General features: G+C 32.9%; 2 protein-coding genes across 2 annotated transcripts; both read left to right on the forward strand.

The window, feature by feature from the left end:
- Positions 1-2,426: 2,426 nt before the first annotated feature.
- Positions 2,427-5,735, forward strand: LOC112510255 (tryptophan aminotransferase-related protein 3-like). Its single transcript, XM_025115596.1, has 5 exons — positions 2,427-2,731; positions 2,890-3,184; positions 3,281-3,567; positions 3,680-3,960; positions 5,408-5,735. The coding sequence occupies exons 1-5, from the start codon at positions 2,427-2,429 to the stop codon at positions 5,614-5,616; spliced, it is 1,377 nt and encodes a 458-aa protein (XP_024971364.1). The 3' UTR covers positions 5,617-5,735.
- A 2,369-nt stretch (positions 5,736-8,104) lies between these two features.
- Positions 8,105-13,054, forward strand: LOC112509989 (tryptophan aminotransferase-related protein 3-like). Its single transcript, XM_025115231.1, has 5 exons — positions 8,105-8,415; positions 10,672-10,966; positions 11,062-11,345; positions 11,641-11,921; positions 12,661-13,054. The coding sequence occupies exons 1-5, from the start codon at positions 8,105-8,107 to the stop codon at positions 12,873-12,875; spliced, it is 1,386 nt and encodes a 461-aa protein (XP_024970999.1). The 3' UTR covers positions 12,876-13,054.
- The last annotated feature ends 4,775 nt before the right edge of the window (positions 13,055-17,829 follow it).

Genomic DNA, 17,829 nt, shown 5'->3' on the forward strand with positions numbered 1-17,829 from the left:
GTTTATAAATACGTTTTGTTGTAAATACGTTTAAAAATACACAATAAAAATACAGTTTATTATATATATACGTTTCGTTGACCGGGCCGGGCCGGGCCGGGCCTATAACCGGTTACATAACCGGTCCCGGTCTTAACCGGTCCCGGTCCCAAAAAACGTCAAAAACCCTAACCGGATCATAACCGGCGGTCCCTCAACCGGTCCCTACCGGTCCCGGTCCCGGTCCTCCGTCGGTTACGGGCCGGGCCGGGCCGGGCCCATTTGGCCATCTCTAGTTTAACTTAATGAAATTATTTCATAAAACTGTTTAATACGATGGAATTCTTTCATATAATTCTTTAAATGATAAAAATTGTTTCATATATTTTTGTCTCTATGTAAAAAATGAAATTGTTTCATATATTTTTTATTTTGATAATCTTTTTCTAAAATCAATACATTAAAGATGATAATATTCATAATTAACGCTCTATACAATAAAAATGACTAATCAATCCTTATAACTAAAAAATGGAAAAAATAAAAATTATGATTGATTGAATGAGATTTATACGGTTTATACTTGTGAGATATTAGTTTTGTTGTAGAAAACTACAATTTATTTTACCGAAAATGTTAATTCAGTTGAAATTATTTTTTAAAAGTTATGCATTCTTATTAGACTTGTGAAGAATTATAATACTAGGGGTTGTTTGGTAGTTGTTGAATGATTCGGTGCAGAATGAATAAGTGGTTATAATGATTAAAAGGCTCTCATAATATAGTGTAAAATGAAATATAATTATTTGATAATTGTTTACAATGAAATTATGACCCTTAATGGTTAAGGAATGCCTATGATACAAAATCATTCAAAGAGTTTTAAAACAATTATGAAGTAGTTTTTTTTTTTGTCAAACAAGATTTAACTCTTAATAATTCAGAATCTAACTCTTAATAAAACTATTAAAAAATAAACCAAGAAGTTATTGAAAAAAGTTGGGGCAAAATCTTGCGTGAGCCTCTCATCACATAAAAGAAAAAAGGCAAATTAGATTTCTAGAATTTTGATTTCGGTGTTTTTTTCCATTTTTATTTTCATTTTTATTTTATTTTTATTTTCATTTTCAATTAATTATTGAGTCTTCAAATGAGTCGTCCCATCGTTAAAGGATATTGGAAATCTTCTCTGATCAACATTTGCGTTTTCATTTCTCTTCTTTCAACAATATATATTTATTGTTTAATTTAACGAGATTATTTCATAAAATTATTTGTTTTATTTTTTATTTTGATAAAACTTGTTTTCTAAAAATAATATATAGATTCATACAATGACAGGAGTCAAATAAGAAAATCATTGAATCATATATGATTTTACATTAAAATTATATATAAATCAGATGTGATTCACGTGATTTTAGCTATAATCTAAGGTCACAGGCCACATCGTCCATACATATTACTGTTATCGTTTTCATCTATATATCTATCTATATATATATATATAAGGGCATATTCAAGAGAGAACTGATTAGTTTGTGATAACTGTGAGATCCAATCTCAACCACAAATCAACAGATAAATTAAGAAATTAATAATTATGGTAGTTTGAGTTAAAATTATAATTAGTGGGCATTTTAGGTATTTAAAAAAAAACACATCTCTCCTCTATTCTCTCTTCTCTCTCCTCTCTCCTCTCTTATCTCTCCGACCTCCAATCTCCGGCCTTTGTTGAACAAAAATTCGTTAGGTACCAAGTAATCACAAAGATACACAATGTGATACCCATTGTGATATACTATGATATCCATTGTGATATACTGTGATACCATTTGAGTATCACTGTATATCATAATGGGTATCACATTGTGTATTTTTATAATTACTTGGTACCTGCCGGATTTTTGTTCACCAGAGGCCAGAGATTGGAGGTCGGAGAGATGAGAAAGGAGAGAGGAGTTTTTTTAAAAATATCTAAAATGTCCTCTAATTATAATTTTAACTCAAACTACCATAATTATTAATTTTCTAATTTATCCGTTGATTTGTGGTTGAGATTGGACCTCACAGTTACCACAAACTATTCAGTTCTCATTTGATTAAGTCTAATATATATATATATATATATATATATATATATATATTCGTATCGTCAAACAGCCATCACAAAAACCATCACGTTGTGTTTAAGTCGTATTTACTCTGTTGAAAAAGAAGAAGTGAAAAAATCGACCTCTATCATATTAAATGTCATTTTTTTAATGAATTCCAGATGCATATTCTTTTTATGTGGTTCATAGTATTTTGAAACTTCAATTCTTGTGGGCTTTGTTTACTTTAAAAAAGGACACAATTCAAACACCATTTCCCCTTTCCATTTCCATTTCATTTCTGCATCTCCAACCCCAACAACTCCTCCATACATTCCCAACCAACACAACAGAATGAGGAAAACCAAGAAATATTGTTATGGATTTTTTGTATTCAGCTCCATAATAATCAATATTTTGTTTACCATAAATCTCTACTTAGGTGGCGGTGGCAATGGCGGTGAGTGTGCGTTGAGTTGGAGCGAGAAAGCGGCAGCAGAGGCAGAAGCGGTTGCAGCAATTTCATGTTCAGGCCATGGCAGAGCTTATCTCGATGGTTCCGTTGATTCTGAAGGTCGACATGTTTGTGAGTGTTATGCTTGTTACGTTGGTAATGATTGCTCTCAATTATCCCCTGGTTGTGCTGCTGATGCTACCAGGTGATTCTTTATTCATTTCATTTTTATATATTTCTTTAACATTTTAATAGTTTTTTTATATAATCCTATCAAATTCCGCAAACCAAACGGACCTTCAACGTACCAAATTCACATAGATTTGCAACAATATCGTACAACTTGTGATATTTACTGTGCAGTGGGGATCCTATATTCTTGGAGCCATTCTGGATGCAACATGCAACCAACAGTGCCATTGTCATATCAGGATGGCATCGTATGAGTTACAGGTACGGTGACGATCCTTACATGTCCACAGAACTCGAAAAATACATCCGTAAAATGCATTCGATTGTCGGAAATGCAATCACCGAAGATCGTTACATCGTCTTTGGAGTTGGCTCAACACAACTCCTAAGTGCAGCTGTTTATGCTCTTTCCTCCCAAAACTCTTCTTCTCCTTCCAACGTCGTCGCTTCCATCCCGTTCTATTCGGTACCTTCCAAATCCGCTATTACAAATTACTTGTACTTTTTGTTTCGTTTTTGATTCATTTGATCGTTAGGTTATTAATTCTTTCGTCATCTACAGATATACAAGACTCAAACGGAGTTCTTTAACTCCGAGAATTTCCAATTTGGCGGAGACACAAACGCATGGCAATTGAATAACTCTACAAACAGCATGGATGTGGTTGAATTCGTAACCTCACCAAACAATCCAGATGGAGAGTTAAAGAAATCGGTTCTCGGAGGGAAGACAATATACGATCATGCCTATTATTGGCCACATTTTACACCGATCCCAGCCCCTTCGGATCATGATCTCATGCTCTTTACTCTTTCAAAGCTCACAGGCCATGCCGGTGCACGTTTTGGGTATGTATCCTTTCGCGCCATGCTTCTTATTTCATATCGTACGCTTGTTTGCCTGTTTGCATGTCAGTGTAAAATCATATGTGATACGGGTGTTGATTGTATATATGTATAGGTGGGCAGTAATAAAAGATAAGGATGTGTACGAGAAGATGTTGACATATATTGTATTGGCTGATTTGGGGATTTCAAAGGACACTCAATTAAGAGTGTTGAAGCTACTAAAAGTAGCCGTTGAAGATGAGGGAAAACCGTTTTTTGAATTTGCTTATAACAAAATGAAGGATCGTTGGGACACGTTGACTTCTATCTTCTCAAAGTCAACAAGATTTTCACTCCAACAGAGACATCCTTTGCACTGCAATTTCTTCAATGAAACTAAGCTATCGTCTCCCGGTAATTCATTTCATTCGTATAACTAAGACTACAACAAAATTGGCTTTATATGACGCTTATAATGTCTAGTCGTCATAGGAGGATACTTTATAAAACTTAAGTTTATAAAAACAAACTATAAGAACTTAAGTTTATAAAACCAAACCACAAAGTTGGTGTCTAATTGGTTTGAGCTTGACTTCAAAGGTCAAAAGTACCATGAGGTCCCAGGTTCAAATCCAAGGAGGAATAAAAATCCCCTTGTGGCCACGGAGGTTCAAATGCGGTGACTCCGGGATATCTGCAAAGCAGATGGTCGGCCTGGGATTAGTCGGCTCGCATAGCGGGTTGGATATCCAGGTTAATAGAAAAAAAGTATATAAAACCAAACTATAAAGCATCTTATCTAAAAGTGTTGCAATGAGTTTATATGATGATTATGGGCATTTTAACAAGTTTTTTAGAATAAAGTGTTGAAAAGTGTCTTATAAACCCATGTTACAAGGACATTTGTGTTTATAGAACATTTTTTCAAATATTGTCGTATAAAATAGCTAATACGACATTTTATTTAAAACCATTCTAAAAAATTTGTTGAGACGCTAAAAAGTGTTGTATAAACCTATTGTAACACTTTTACACATGACCCTTTTTGGCCGATTAGATATTTTAGGTTTCTTATAAAGCCAATTTTGTTGCAGTAAATACACCACCTCAAGCGGATAGTTGAAAATGCCCCCATCATAGAGGCAAATAAAGTGTGTTGAGTCCCTAGATGTAGTAGGCCCTCACTACAACAAAATTGGGTTTATAGGACATCCTCAATCTCTAAGCGTCCCAATAGACCGATTTATATGACTTAATTTATAGGACTAAGGTGTTGTAATAAGTTTCTATGACGCTTTTGGGCTTCTTAACAAGTTTTTAGAACATTTTTAGTACAAAATATCACATTAGCAACTTTATAGTACACTTTTGAGAAAGTGTCCTATAAACTCAATTTTTTATAGGACATTTGTTTTTATAGAACAGTTTTTCAAATAGTGTCCTATAGAGTTGCTAATGGGATGTTTTATATTAAAAGTATTCTAAAAAACTTATTACGACGTCAAAAAATGTCATATAAACTTATTACAACGCCCTTCGATAAAACGCTTTATTTTTTTGGTCCTATAAAGAGGTCTATTATGACGCTTTGGAATTGGGAGTGACCTATAAACCCGATTTTGTTGTAGAGCCTAACTCTGATACCATGTGAGCATATATGAAACCCTTTGGAATCACTCTCTATAAGAACCTAAAAAACGGTTCCTACACATATATGAATTTGATAATTCATGTATAGCCGAAGTAGGACTCCAACAGTCCGGTTGATATAAAAACTGCATCATGTCATAGTCTAATCTAATACGATTCTTTAATGGTTATATGAACGTTGTGAACCCATATGTCTTGACAACCATTTCAGCTTATGCATGGGTAAAATGTGAGCGAGAAGAAGATTGTGGCACAGTGCTGGAAGCAGCAAACATCTTAGGTCGTGTTGGAAGTGTGTTCAGTGACAATGATCGTTATGTTCGACTTAGTCTCATCAAGAGCCAAGACGACTTTGAATTACTCGTGCAACGACTCACGGAGCTAGTGTCTCTTGAAAATGGTAGCGTCGAAACAATGTGAAAGGCTCAAATGAAAACTCTTGGGTCATTGTTGGGGAATTATTCATCTTGTTGCTTGTAAAGATTAAGTAATTGATTTGTTATAAAGTGTAAAATTCGACATTTATACAATAAAGAATATACGGGGGTGTGTGTGTGGCGTTTTGAATGTGTTTAATGTCGTTCTTACGAAAGAATTTTATCTCCTCTTGAAGACAAACATTTATAAACTAATAAACAAAATACAAAATACAACATCCTCAGACACCAGGACCTCAATACTTTGTTACAAATTTTTATTTAATTTGATATAACAGAAGAATCTGTTTTATACTGATAATGTATAGAATCTTAAATCATAACAAAATTATTTATATGTTTAAAATTTCACATTTTGGGTATACAGATAAAGGTTTTTAAAATTAGATATAAGATAACGAAAAGACCAAAAAGATGAAAATTTCCCTTCTAAGAGAGGAAATAAACGGAGTTAGTTACGAGGGACTACTTTCAGAACAAAATGAAAATCATAAGGACGCTTTCTAAACTTATCAAAATTTAGGTTTCACTTTCAAACTTTTCACTAAACTTGAAGGACCAAAATTAGAGCTTATTTTTTCTTTTAGTTGTTATTTAATATTTATAATATTATTGATTTGATAAACCAATATTTTTTGTTTTTTCATTTTTTTTTTTTTGCATTTTATTATTTTATATATCTATTGTTATTTGTTAATTATTTGTTTTCAATTTACTAACTGTTTTTTGATTTGGATTTGCTATTTTGATTTAGGATTTGTTACCGATTTGTCTTTTAACTATGATTTCTTGGTTTTCTGTTATTTGATTTCTTTTTAACTGAATCTAATTTTTTGGCCTCTTGCTCTATGATTCTTGCTACTAACTATTGAATTATATGTTCGCTAACTGTTACACATCGTGATTAATTTTTCACCAGGTTTGTTATAAATTGGTTAATGTTAAATGCGCAAATTGGTTTGATGATTTGTTCGTCTAGTCACCTGATTCATCACGAGTATAATCAAATTATTCACCTTGTGAACACCTAGAGCTGTAAATGAACCGAGCGAACACGAACGGAGGCTTGTTCATGTTCGTCCGTTTAACTTAACAAAACAAACGAACGAACACAAACTGTAAACGAACGAAAATCCTTGTGTTCATGTTCGTTCATTTAGAAATCAGTTGTGTTCGTGTTCGTTTATGTTCGTTCGTTAACATGCTAAACAAACGAACGGGCTAAACGAACATAAATAAATATTATTTGAATTAAATTAAATAAACAAAAGTTTATATATTAAATTTAATATATAAGCGACATGAAAATGAATAAACGGGACTCTTGTTAATGTTCGTTCGTTTAACTAAACGAACATAAATAAATATTATTTGAATTAAATTAAATAAACAAAAGTTTATATATTAAATTTAATATATAAGCGACATGAAAATGAATAAACGGGACTCTTGTTAATGTTCGTTCGTTTAACTAAACGAACAAAAAAAATAGTCCATGTCCGTTCCTTTATTACATAAACGAACTTTCCGTCGAACGGTTCGCTGAACATTCGGTTTGTTTACAGCCTCATTAACACCTATTAAATCAAAAGAAAGAAACATAAGCAATCATCGAAGATTTTCTTGTTGAATTTTTGATATGCCAACCCAAGCCCAAGCCCAAGCCCAAGAAGCAAACCCAATTATGTGGACCAGCTGAAGCTTCTGTCTCCTTGAATATATTTAGTCGCGTATTTTCAACAAAGTGGGTGGCTAATGGCTTGCTCAAAATTCTTTCCTTGAGCAGTTTTGCCAAGATTAAGGGCAATTTATCAAACACTTATCCGATAAGAGCTTACTAGTAAAATTTAATACTATCGTTTACTTGCCGATTAAGATTTTAGTTCATTAAAACGGTATCATATGCAATAATTTATCCAGTAAGCGTTTACCATGGTAAGAGTCTGTCGCCTTCACTTACCGGGTAAGACTCTTGGTCCATGTCTCGTTCTTACCGAGTAAGATTATTGGTCCTTACATATTCATCCGGTAAGGTAATGTAACTTAGTATTCACTTACCCGAGTAAGCGTTTGGTAAACGGCTCCTTAATCATTTTTGGAGAGCTTTTACCTTGATATACTCTTGAAAAATAAAAATATTGGAATTTAGATTTTTAAAATTTTGTGTTAGGATGTTTTTTCCATTTTCAACTGCAATAATTCTAGGAATTAGAAGAAGATACGTGTATAAGCCTATTTATTGTTTTAAAAACTATCACATGGGAATTAATTAAGGAAAAGGTCCATCTTTTTTATCATATTACATGTCATGGTTTCTAGAATAATTCTAGAAATGCATATTTTAATGTCATTACCAGTATTCTGAAACTTCAATTCTAGTTGACTTTGATTAGTTGAGAAACACATGATTCACAGCATTTTCCCTTTCCATTTCATTTCTGCATCTCCAAACCCAACAACTCCTCCATAGAATGAGGAAAACCAAGAAATATTGTTATGGATTTTGTGTATTCACTTCCATAATAATCAATATCTTGTTTACCATAAATCTCTACTTCGGTGGCGGTGGCGGTGGCGGTGGCGGTGGGTGTGGGTTGAGTTGGAGTGAGAAAGCGGCGGCGGAGGCGGAAGCGGTTGCAGCAATTTCATGTTCAGGCCATGGCAGAGCTTATCTCGATGGTTCTGTTGATTCTGATGGTCGACCCGTTTGTGAGTGTTATGCTTGTCACGTTGGTATTGATTGCTCTCAATTATCTCCTGGTTGTGCTGCAGATGCTGATAGGTGATTCTTAATTCATATTTTTCATGCTTGAGAAAACAATATCGAGTAAGTTCCGAGTCTAGTCGATTTAAGACTTCAAAGACTTAAAATCTGAATATGTAATTATTACACTTTTTAATTAACAAAAAAACAATTTCACACTTAATTATTGAAAGATAAATTCTCTTATTCTTATAATTAATGGTAGAATGAGAAAGTAAACATTACTTCTGAAAGTAGATACTTATTTTAGAACAAAATAAAATAGTAATGTGGACACTTATTTTGAGACGGAAGGAATAATAAATATGAACATCTGTATTGCTTTTTAAGCACTAGTGACAATAAGCAATGAGGTGTTATTATAAGGTACGTTTCGAGAAAGGTTGTGAAAACTAATTGTAGCTTTTTGTTTGAGAAAACTATATTTCTGGTCTCTATAGTTCGTTAAAAATCGAGAATATTGTTTTTGTAGTTCGTTTTTACATCGATGATCCATGTGATCTACAAATTCTTATGAATTTGGTAGTTTGCATGTTTATTTTACTTGTTTTCTTTATTTAGATGGTATTTATGTCTTAGTGATTATAGTTAGAAATTATAATTGAAGTCAACCGACTCACATGGAATATATTATATATATATATATATAGAGAGAGAGAATATTACTTTGCAAACCATGTTATTTGTACAAATCGTACAAACCACATTCAACCAATCATAATTTTTCATTTTGTTCAATTTTTTGTAATTATAAGAGGTTGATTAATCATGGATATTATAATCTTCATTATATTAATTTTAGAAAAATATATGAAACAACTTCATTAAAATTTCATAACCATATATCAAAAAAAAAAGAATTATATGAAACAATTTCGTAAACATCAAATAGTTTCATAAAAAGGTTTCATAAGATTAAACAATGAAATCGACGGATGAAGGTGGTTTGTATGGTTTGTACAAATATTGGTCTCGTCTCCCTATTAACCTCATGTTGTGATAACATAAAAACTTTAAATTCAAAATGAAATTAAAACAATTCAAAAAAAATTGAGAGGCAAAAGGATAATATTGAAATTCAAAGTGATAAAATTTTAAAAACATGATCACATTAAACCCAATAATCTGGATAACATAATGGGCTATTTTGGTTATCGTTTATTTCAACACGATTTGGTATGATTTGGGTGTGATATGGGTGTAATAATCATGTGATTATCACACAACTATCACAAGGATTCCGCTCGGCTAGGGTTAACTTAGGAAATCAACTACCGATTTGGTGTGATATGGGTGTGATAATCATGTGATATCACTATCATAACAGCGCACTCAATTTGATCATGGTTTCGATCGGTTAGGGTTAGACAATCACACATTTATCACAACGATTACTCATGGTTTGGATAGGTTATGGTTACACTCGATTGATTATGGTTTCGATAGGTTATGGTTATACTCGATTGATTATGGTTTCGATAGGTTATGGTTATACAATGACACAATTATCACAAGGGAAGAGAAGAGAGTGGAAACAAACGTGGTCAATCCAGGAAAAAAAGGATTATTATAATTAATTAAAATAAACTAAAATAAAAATTACTTAATTACACTACTGCCTTTATTAATTTATTTATATTTAACATAAGTTAATTTATTAATTAAAAAAGTTTGAGGTTATTGGATTGTTCTTGTGTTCTCGTAAATCATAGGGGTTCCCGTTTGAACCTCCGCCTATGTATGTATGTGTGTGTGTGTGTGTGTGTGTGTGTATATATATATATATATATATATGTATGTATGTAGGGTTGGGTTCACGTGAGACCAAGGATTTTTCATGAGACCCGTAAGATCAATTTATGTGCATTGATCAACTTTATAAGTTAATGATCTAATGGTCTAAAGTTGTACGGTGGCAATTTTGTGATTATTGAGAAGTTTCGTGGCAATTTTATGATTATGAATGTTCATATTGTAGATCTAATCCAATGGTTGAGAATTGGTGTTACGGGTCTCACGAAAAACCTTTGGTCTCACATGATCCTAAGTCTATGTATATGTATGTATAGAGGGTTGGGTTGTCTCTACGTTCAACTACTTTTATTTACTTATTTCTATCATTATGACTTAAACTTTAACAGATTTATTATATCTCGATTACTTTAATATGTGTTGAAACTTGTCTTCTATTTCTAAGAGTTTTTAGAGAGTAATTTGATGGGATTCTACATGTAACCGGCTCTATTCTAAAAACTTGTGATATTTACGGTACAGTGGGGATCCTATATTCTTGGAGCCATTTTGGATGCAACATCCAACCAACAGTGCCATCCTCGTATCAGGGTGGCACCGTATGAGTTACGGATACAATGACAAGTCTTACATGTCTGTGGAGCTCGAAAACTACATTCGTAAATTGCATTCAATTGTCGGAAATGCGATCACCGAAGACAGATACATTGTTTTCGGTATCGGTTCATCCCAACTCCTTAATGCAGCTGTTTATGCCCTTTCCTCCGAAACCTCTTCTTCTCCTTCCAATGTCGTTGCTTCCATCCCATTTTATCCGGTACCTTTTAGATCCGCTATTACGGATTATCACTTCCATTTTTCGTTTTTGGTTCAATTGATCATTACGTTTATTAATTGCTTTGTGATCTACAGATGTACAGGACTCAAACAGTGTTCTTCAACTCGAAGAATTTTCAATTTCAAGGAGATACAAAAGCATGGCAATTGAATAACTCTACAAACATGGATGTGGTTGAATTTGTAACATCACCAAACAATCCAGATGGGGAGTTAAAGAAATCGGTTCTCGGAGGGAAGACCATATACGACCATGCCTATTTTTGGCCACATTTTACACCGGTCCCAGCCCCTTCAGATCAGGATCTCATGCTCTTTACGCTTTCAAAGCTCACAGGTCATGCCGGTTCACGTTTTGGGTATGTTTCCTATTGTGTCGTGTTTCTTATTTCATGTCGTACGCTTGTTTGCCTGTTTGCATGTCACTAGAGAAAGTCAAAATAAGAAAATACGAAGACACTTATATCACATATAATTAATAAAGAGGGTTAAATCACGTAGGTCGTGTGGCCACCACTATTGGTTTGACCTTGTCCCCTAATCACATGTGATTACGTTAAAATCACATGTGATTTGACTGTAACTTAAGCTTGAATATGGTGAACATATTTTATACATGGGTAATCTTTATGTGTGTGTGTTGTATATATATAGGTGGGCGGTGATAAAAGATAAGGATGTATACGAGAAGATGTTGGCATATATCAAGGTGGCTGATTTGGGGATTTCAAAGGACACTCAATTAAGAGTTTTGAAGCTCCTAAAAGTAGTCGTTGAAGATGAGGGAAAAACGTTTTTCAAATTTGCATATAACAAAATGAAGGATCGTTGGGACGCGTTGACTTCTGTGTTCTCGAAGTCGACAAGATTTTCAATCCAACATAGACATCCTTTACAGTGCACTTTCTTCAACGAAACTAGGCTAGCGTCTCCAGGTAATTTTATTTCATTCGTATAACTTTGAGTCTCGTTACATATTACTCTAATCCCATGAAACTTGCAACTGCGACGAACGTGGGACATCTTTGGATATTCCCTCTACCAAAGATCCCTTACGGACACAATAATATTGTCTCTATCACCTTAGATGGTTCTAGACTTCTTCTTGACTCATGGCTTCTAACTCTGAGTCAGTTGTAACTGCTCTTAAATCTTATTCGTTTAACTGCTCATTACTGTCAGTCTTTCATATGAATGTGTGAACGAGAATCTGGTTGTATATAAGAACTCGATTTTACAGGCTGTAAGAAAAAAGTTTCATTTGAATTATCCCAATACGGAATTCATGATACCCAAGGTAATAAGGTTCGAAATATCATATTCGGAAAGCGAAATTTCCACGATCCAAGTGATTATCTGCTCCACTTATCACCTCGAATCCATATTCCTAGCATAGTAGGGCCTAGCTCTAATACCATATATATATATATATATATGAGCATACGTAGAACCCTTTGAAATCACTCTCTATAACGAAGAAGAACCTAGAAAGAGGTGTCCCTACATATATATATATATATATATATATATATTAATGGTTCGTGTCGAGCCGATGTACGACCCCAACAATCTGGTTAGGTCAATAAAGATTGCATCATCTCATAATCTAAGCTAACGTGCCCTTTTATGGTTAAATGAACGATGTAACCCCATATGTCTTGACAATCATTGCAGCTTATGCATGGGTAAAATGTGAGCGAGAAGAAGAAGATGATTGTAAAGCAGTGCTAGAAGCAGCAAACATCATAGGTCGTGCCGGAAGTATGTTCAGTGACAAAGATCGTCATGTCCGGCTTAGTCTCATCAAGAGCCAAGACGACTTTGATTTACTCTTGCAACGACTCACGGAGCTAGTGTCTCTTGAAAATGGTAGCATCCAAACAATGTGAAAGGCTCAAATCAATCATCGTTTTTTTTTTTCCGTTTGAAAGGCCCAAATGAAACTTTTCGGTCATTTTCAAGCATTATTCGTCTCGTTACTTGTAAAAAAAACTAAAAATGAAGTAATTGATTTGTTATAATGTGTAAAAGTTGACATTTATATAATAAAGAATACGCGTTGTATGCATTTTGGTGTTTTGAATGCGTTGTTGTTCTTACGAGATACTAATTCTAACTCTTGAGAACAACATGTAATCAGGGGCAAAACAAATATAATTTGTTGGTGATTTTAGTGATATCATTGGTTCATTTTTATGTAATTGGATTCACAAGAGAATACGGAGTTGTTGGTTGAGCTATATCACAGCCTAACTAGAACCCGGGATCGATGGATGGTGCCATATGGCAGAGTCAAGGGGGTTGTTCCCCTGACAGATTTGGGTCAAAACTCGAATTTATAAATTAAAAGAAATGCAAGCTTTTATGCGATCTCGGTTTTATTGGAGCATTTTCATTCACTGTTTTTTCCTCTAATTGCTCGATATCCTCCAACGTAATTGAATTTGTTTCAGAGAATCATAAATATATTGCTACATTTGCAATCCGATACATCAGAAAAATCAGTTTTATAATGATTGCCTAGAGCATCTCAAGTCTTTAAAAAATACCCAATATAAATCAATCGTAAAACTAAACTTGGTTAAAAAAAGTGAGTTTGGACAGCTATTCGTTAACCAGTGGGCAAAGACAAGTGTTACACCGTTTGGGATGGCTATATTTGGCCCGTTAGAAAAAAATATGTTAGATCCCGTTCAAGCCCTCAAGGTTGGCATGGATTAAATGGGCTTGTCCTGCTTATAACTTTTGAGAACAATTCAATGTAATTCAAATAGGATTGTTCATAAAAATTGGTCATTTTGGCAAAGTTTGATAGTAAATTTTTTTTTTTTTTTTTAATGGGCAAATTACATGAAAAAGTCATGTATTTTAACTTGATTTTTATTTCGGGTAACATGCTTTCAAAACTTTCATTTTGATACCTAAGATGTAAAGTTTTAAACATTTAAATATCTGGATAATCTGTTGAAAACTAATTTTAGATTAAAACTAGACTAATTTTAGATTAAAAAAATTCATGTCATTAACCACGTCAACAAATAATACTGAGTTGAATACCGTATCAACATGATAATTGGTTAATGTTTCAACCTGTTACCAACTTACCCGGGTATTTAAATGTTTAAAATTTTACAATTTAAGTACCAAAATCGAAGTTTTGAAAATAAGTTACCAAAACTATGAACCAATTTCATGCAATTTACCCTACTTTTCATAATACTAATTTTCTAACTTTGTGATTTCATTCATGACAGAATCCAAAAAGAATTACGGAATCAAAAAAAGCATACAATTCGTGAATATGGGGCTCAAATTTGCGAATTTTGTGGCTGTGTTGCAATATGGATACTTCTTTTTGCTATTTTTTTTAAGGGTGTCCGGGCCAAAGCCCGACTAATCCCCGACAATTTTGGAGGCTAAACATGGCCCCACTTAAATGTCGCCAACACTCCCCTCCCAGGGCTCGAACTCGGGTTCATGACTATGTCATGCCCAAGCCTTACCACTAAGCTGGAAGGTCTTTGACTTTTTTGCTATTTTGAGAGTCAACTTTGTCAAAAATGGTTATCTTTGTGGATAAGATGTTTATACACAGAGGGGTATATCAAATGAGAAAATCATATATTATAAAAAGCATGAAAACTTTTACAGTGTTTTATTGTTTTATATGATATTTTTTGCCTGTTAAGATTTAAGGTATTGATCAACATATATTTGTTCACATATGTTTGTTCATATGATTTGGGTCTACACTATGAAACTTTTTACATGTATTTTTTCGTTTTACAAATAAATAAAAAAGTTTCAAATTGTGAAACAAATATATATGTCGTCCAAATATCCTAAATTTTAGCTTTAAATACAAAAAGATCATGTGAAATAATACATGACGTATTGGTGTGGATGTATCAATTGTGGGAATCAGTGAATCATGTATTGTTATATATATATATATATATATATATATATATATATATATATATATATATGGTTGGGTTCACGTGGGACCAATTTATGTTCATTGATCAACTTTATAAGCTAATGATGGTCTAAAGTTGCACGGTGACAATTTTATAATTATTGAGAAGTCTCGTGGCAATTTTGTGATTATGAATATTGAGATTATAGATCTAATCCAATGATTGAGAATTGGTCTTACGGGTCTCGCTAAAAACTTTTGGTCTCACATGATCCCAAGTCTATTGTGACATCTGTCATTTTGGAGCATCAGGTTAGCACATTTACAGGGTTTTTATATTTAGAATTATATTTTATTAGGATCTAGTCATGTTGATTAGAATTCATCTGGCTTAGTTCCCAAAGTATAGTTCAGAAAACCTTGTTTCGACGGGTAACTGATAAAGTTAATTTATGTAATGCCAAATATGTTAAAAATGCTCCAAATATAATAAAATTGATATTATAAAGTCCAAATTAAAATATAAAAGTTTCATTTGAATGTCCAAATAATTTTACAAAAAATGTGGAACTTTGATTTAATAATGATATTTTTATCAATATTTGACAAATTGTATTTTGTTATAAATTTAAATGGGCTATTTTGTTTATATGAAAAATAAAAAAAATTATGGATTTGGGCTCTAATAAGGCCAGCCCATTTCCTTTCTTTAAACCCACAAATAAATACCTCACATTTTTTGAAAACTCTCATTTTTCATCCTCCTTTTGCATAAACATTTCCTCTCCCTAATCTCTCTCTAAACCATACCCCTCCAGCCGATTTCATCTTCAAGCATCATTAAAAATCTGTCAATCTTGAAGAATATTCAAGATTTCAAGCAAAAGGTAATAGACTAGTTATCTTACCTTTATATAATAACAAAGATTCTCATTTTCTACACCTACTTCTCGTTCTTTGTAATTAATTTTTCTGGAGAATTCAAAAGGGGAGATTATACATCAAAGACATAAAAATGTCTTCAAAATGATGATAATTTATGATCCACGAACTTTGAACTCTAAGAAAGTAGGAGAAAACCACATTGCATGTGAAATTTAATCATGAAAATATGTATTTTGAAAACTGACAGATTCTGTTAGCACTTGTGTCGACTATATCTTTCAAAATAAAAGTCCAAACGTTCTGATTTTTCCTTTAAAACGTACTTTGATGAGTTATCTTTCTAATTCAACTTGTCTCACTCAAAAATATTATGTTTTGAGCTTTCAAGTTCTTGATACAAGATTATGGTGCAAAAAAAAGCATTGTTGACAGAATCTTGCATGCATCTTAAATCGGCTATATCTTCTTCAAAACTCAATGGAAATGGGTGATTCTTTTTCTGGAAGTTAGTCTGATGTGTTAGCTTTAAAATAAAATTAAAATCACTGAAAAATGATGAGTTTAGACCCCCCCAAATGGCCGTCACTCGAAGAGTGTGCAATCTATCTTGGGGACTGTGTCACTCAAAGTTGTAGGGTATTAATGAGTGCCTTAAACCCATCCAAAATTTTTGATCTTTGGGAAAAATCTGTTTAACTCATTATTATTGATGATATAAAAATTTGGACACAAAATGACTTTTGGAAGGTTCCTTTTGACAGTGATTTGTGACACCAAAAATTCCGAAAACATAATTTATATTCTGTCCAAATGACCGCTTTTTGTGCAAAGGACTTTGATTTTAAAATATATAATTTCTGGGCTATTTTTAGAGCAAATAATATAAGTATCAACTTTAATTCATAAAACCTCATTGGCATTACATAAGATATAATTTGACTTTATTTTTATTGAGACCCGTTAGGTGATCTAATTATTGGATTTCGGACTGTTTAGGAAGGTTAGGGTGGACGTTTAGCGCTTCAAACGTCATCAAGTTCTTGGATATTCATCAGTAAACTTGTGAGTATTCACGGCTCCACTTTTAATGTTTTTTGTTTATTTAAACTGGGGGAAAAGCATGAAGTTATGCAAACTATACTGTTTATTTATAAAAATGTTGGACTAAAGAACTGTTTAGTCAAGATTTGTTTGTCATGAAATATTGACTGTTTTGCACTATGATATAAATGATAAATTGATGTACTTGAGAGTATATTTCCAAATAAAGTCCCCGTTCGTAAACGCTACTTGTTAACTCGGGCATGTCCCTGAGCCGTGGTATTTGTGAATAGCCGCTATTGTGTTGACAGTCTCATCCAGAAAGGGGTGCACATTACCTATGTTTTATTAGTCTAATCATGTGGAATTTGGACCACCGCTGAATTAGTACTACTACGAACTGTGGGACCTAAGTGAGTGTACGGGTTACTTATGGTCGTTTGTAAAATAATGGGGCATATTGGTCAGGAAAGGCTCAGTCGCGTCTCAAGTTTTAAACATCGTTATAGATTTACATTTATTATGTGCAAAATTTATGTATAAATTTGCAAGAAATGATTTATGCATTGTAATGTTTTGTGCATATGAAAACCCGTGAACTCACCAACTCTTTGTAGTTGATGTTGTTTTATATTTCATGTTTTTCAGGATTTAAGTAAGAAATGAAGTTTTTGGAGCATATATGTGGCAACACCGATTAAGTTCATTTTGTATCTTTTGTAAAGAAGTATTCAAACATCAACTTGGTTATGGATGTAATCTTGTAAAACTTATGGTGTTATTTATTGTCTATTGCTGTGACACGCTTACCTGTTACATCTCGTGTTTCCGCTTTAACAGGGTGTGACATCTATATCTATATATATATATATATATATATATCTATATATATATATATATATATATAGGTGGAGGTTCAAACGAGAACCCCTGTGATTTACGAAAACGCGAGAACAACTCAATAACCACAAACTTTTTTAATTAATAAATTAACTTTT

The sequence above is a fragment of the Cynara cardunculus genome (genome assembly GCF_001531365.2).
Source record: "Cynara cardunculus var. scolymus isolate 2C chromosome LG 3, CcrdV1, whole genome shotgun sequence".
Taxonomy (NCBI): domain Eukaryota; kingdom Viridiplantae; phylum Streptophyta; class Magnoliopsida; order Asterales; family Asteraceae; genus Cynara; species Cynara cardunculus.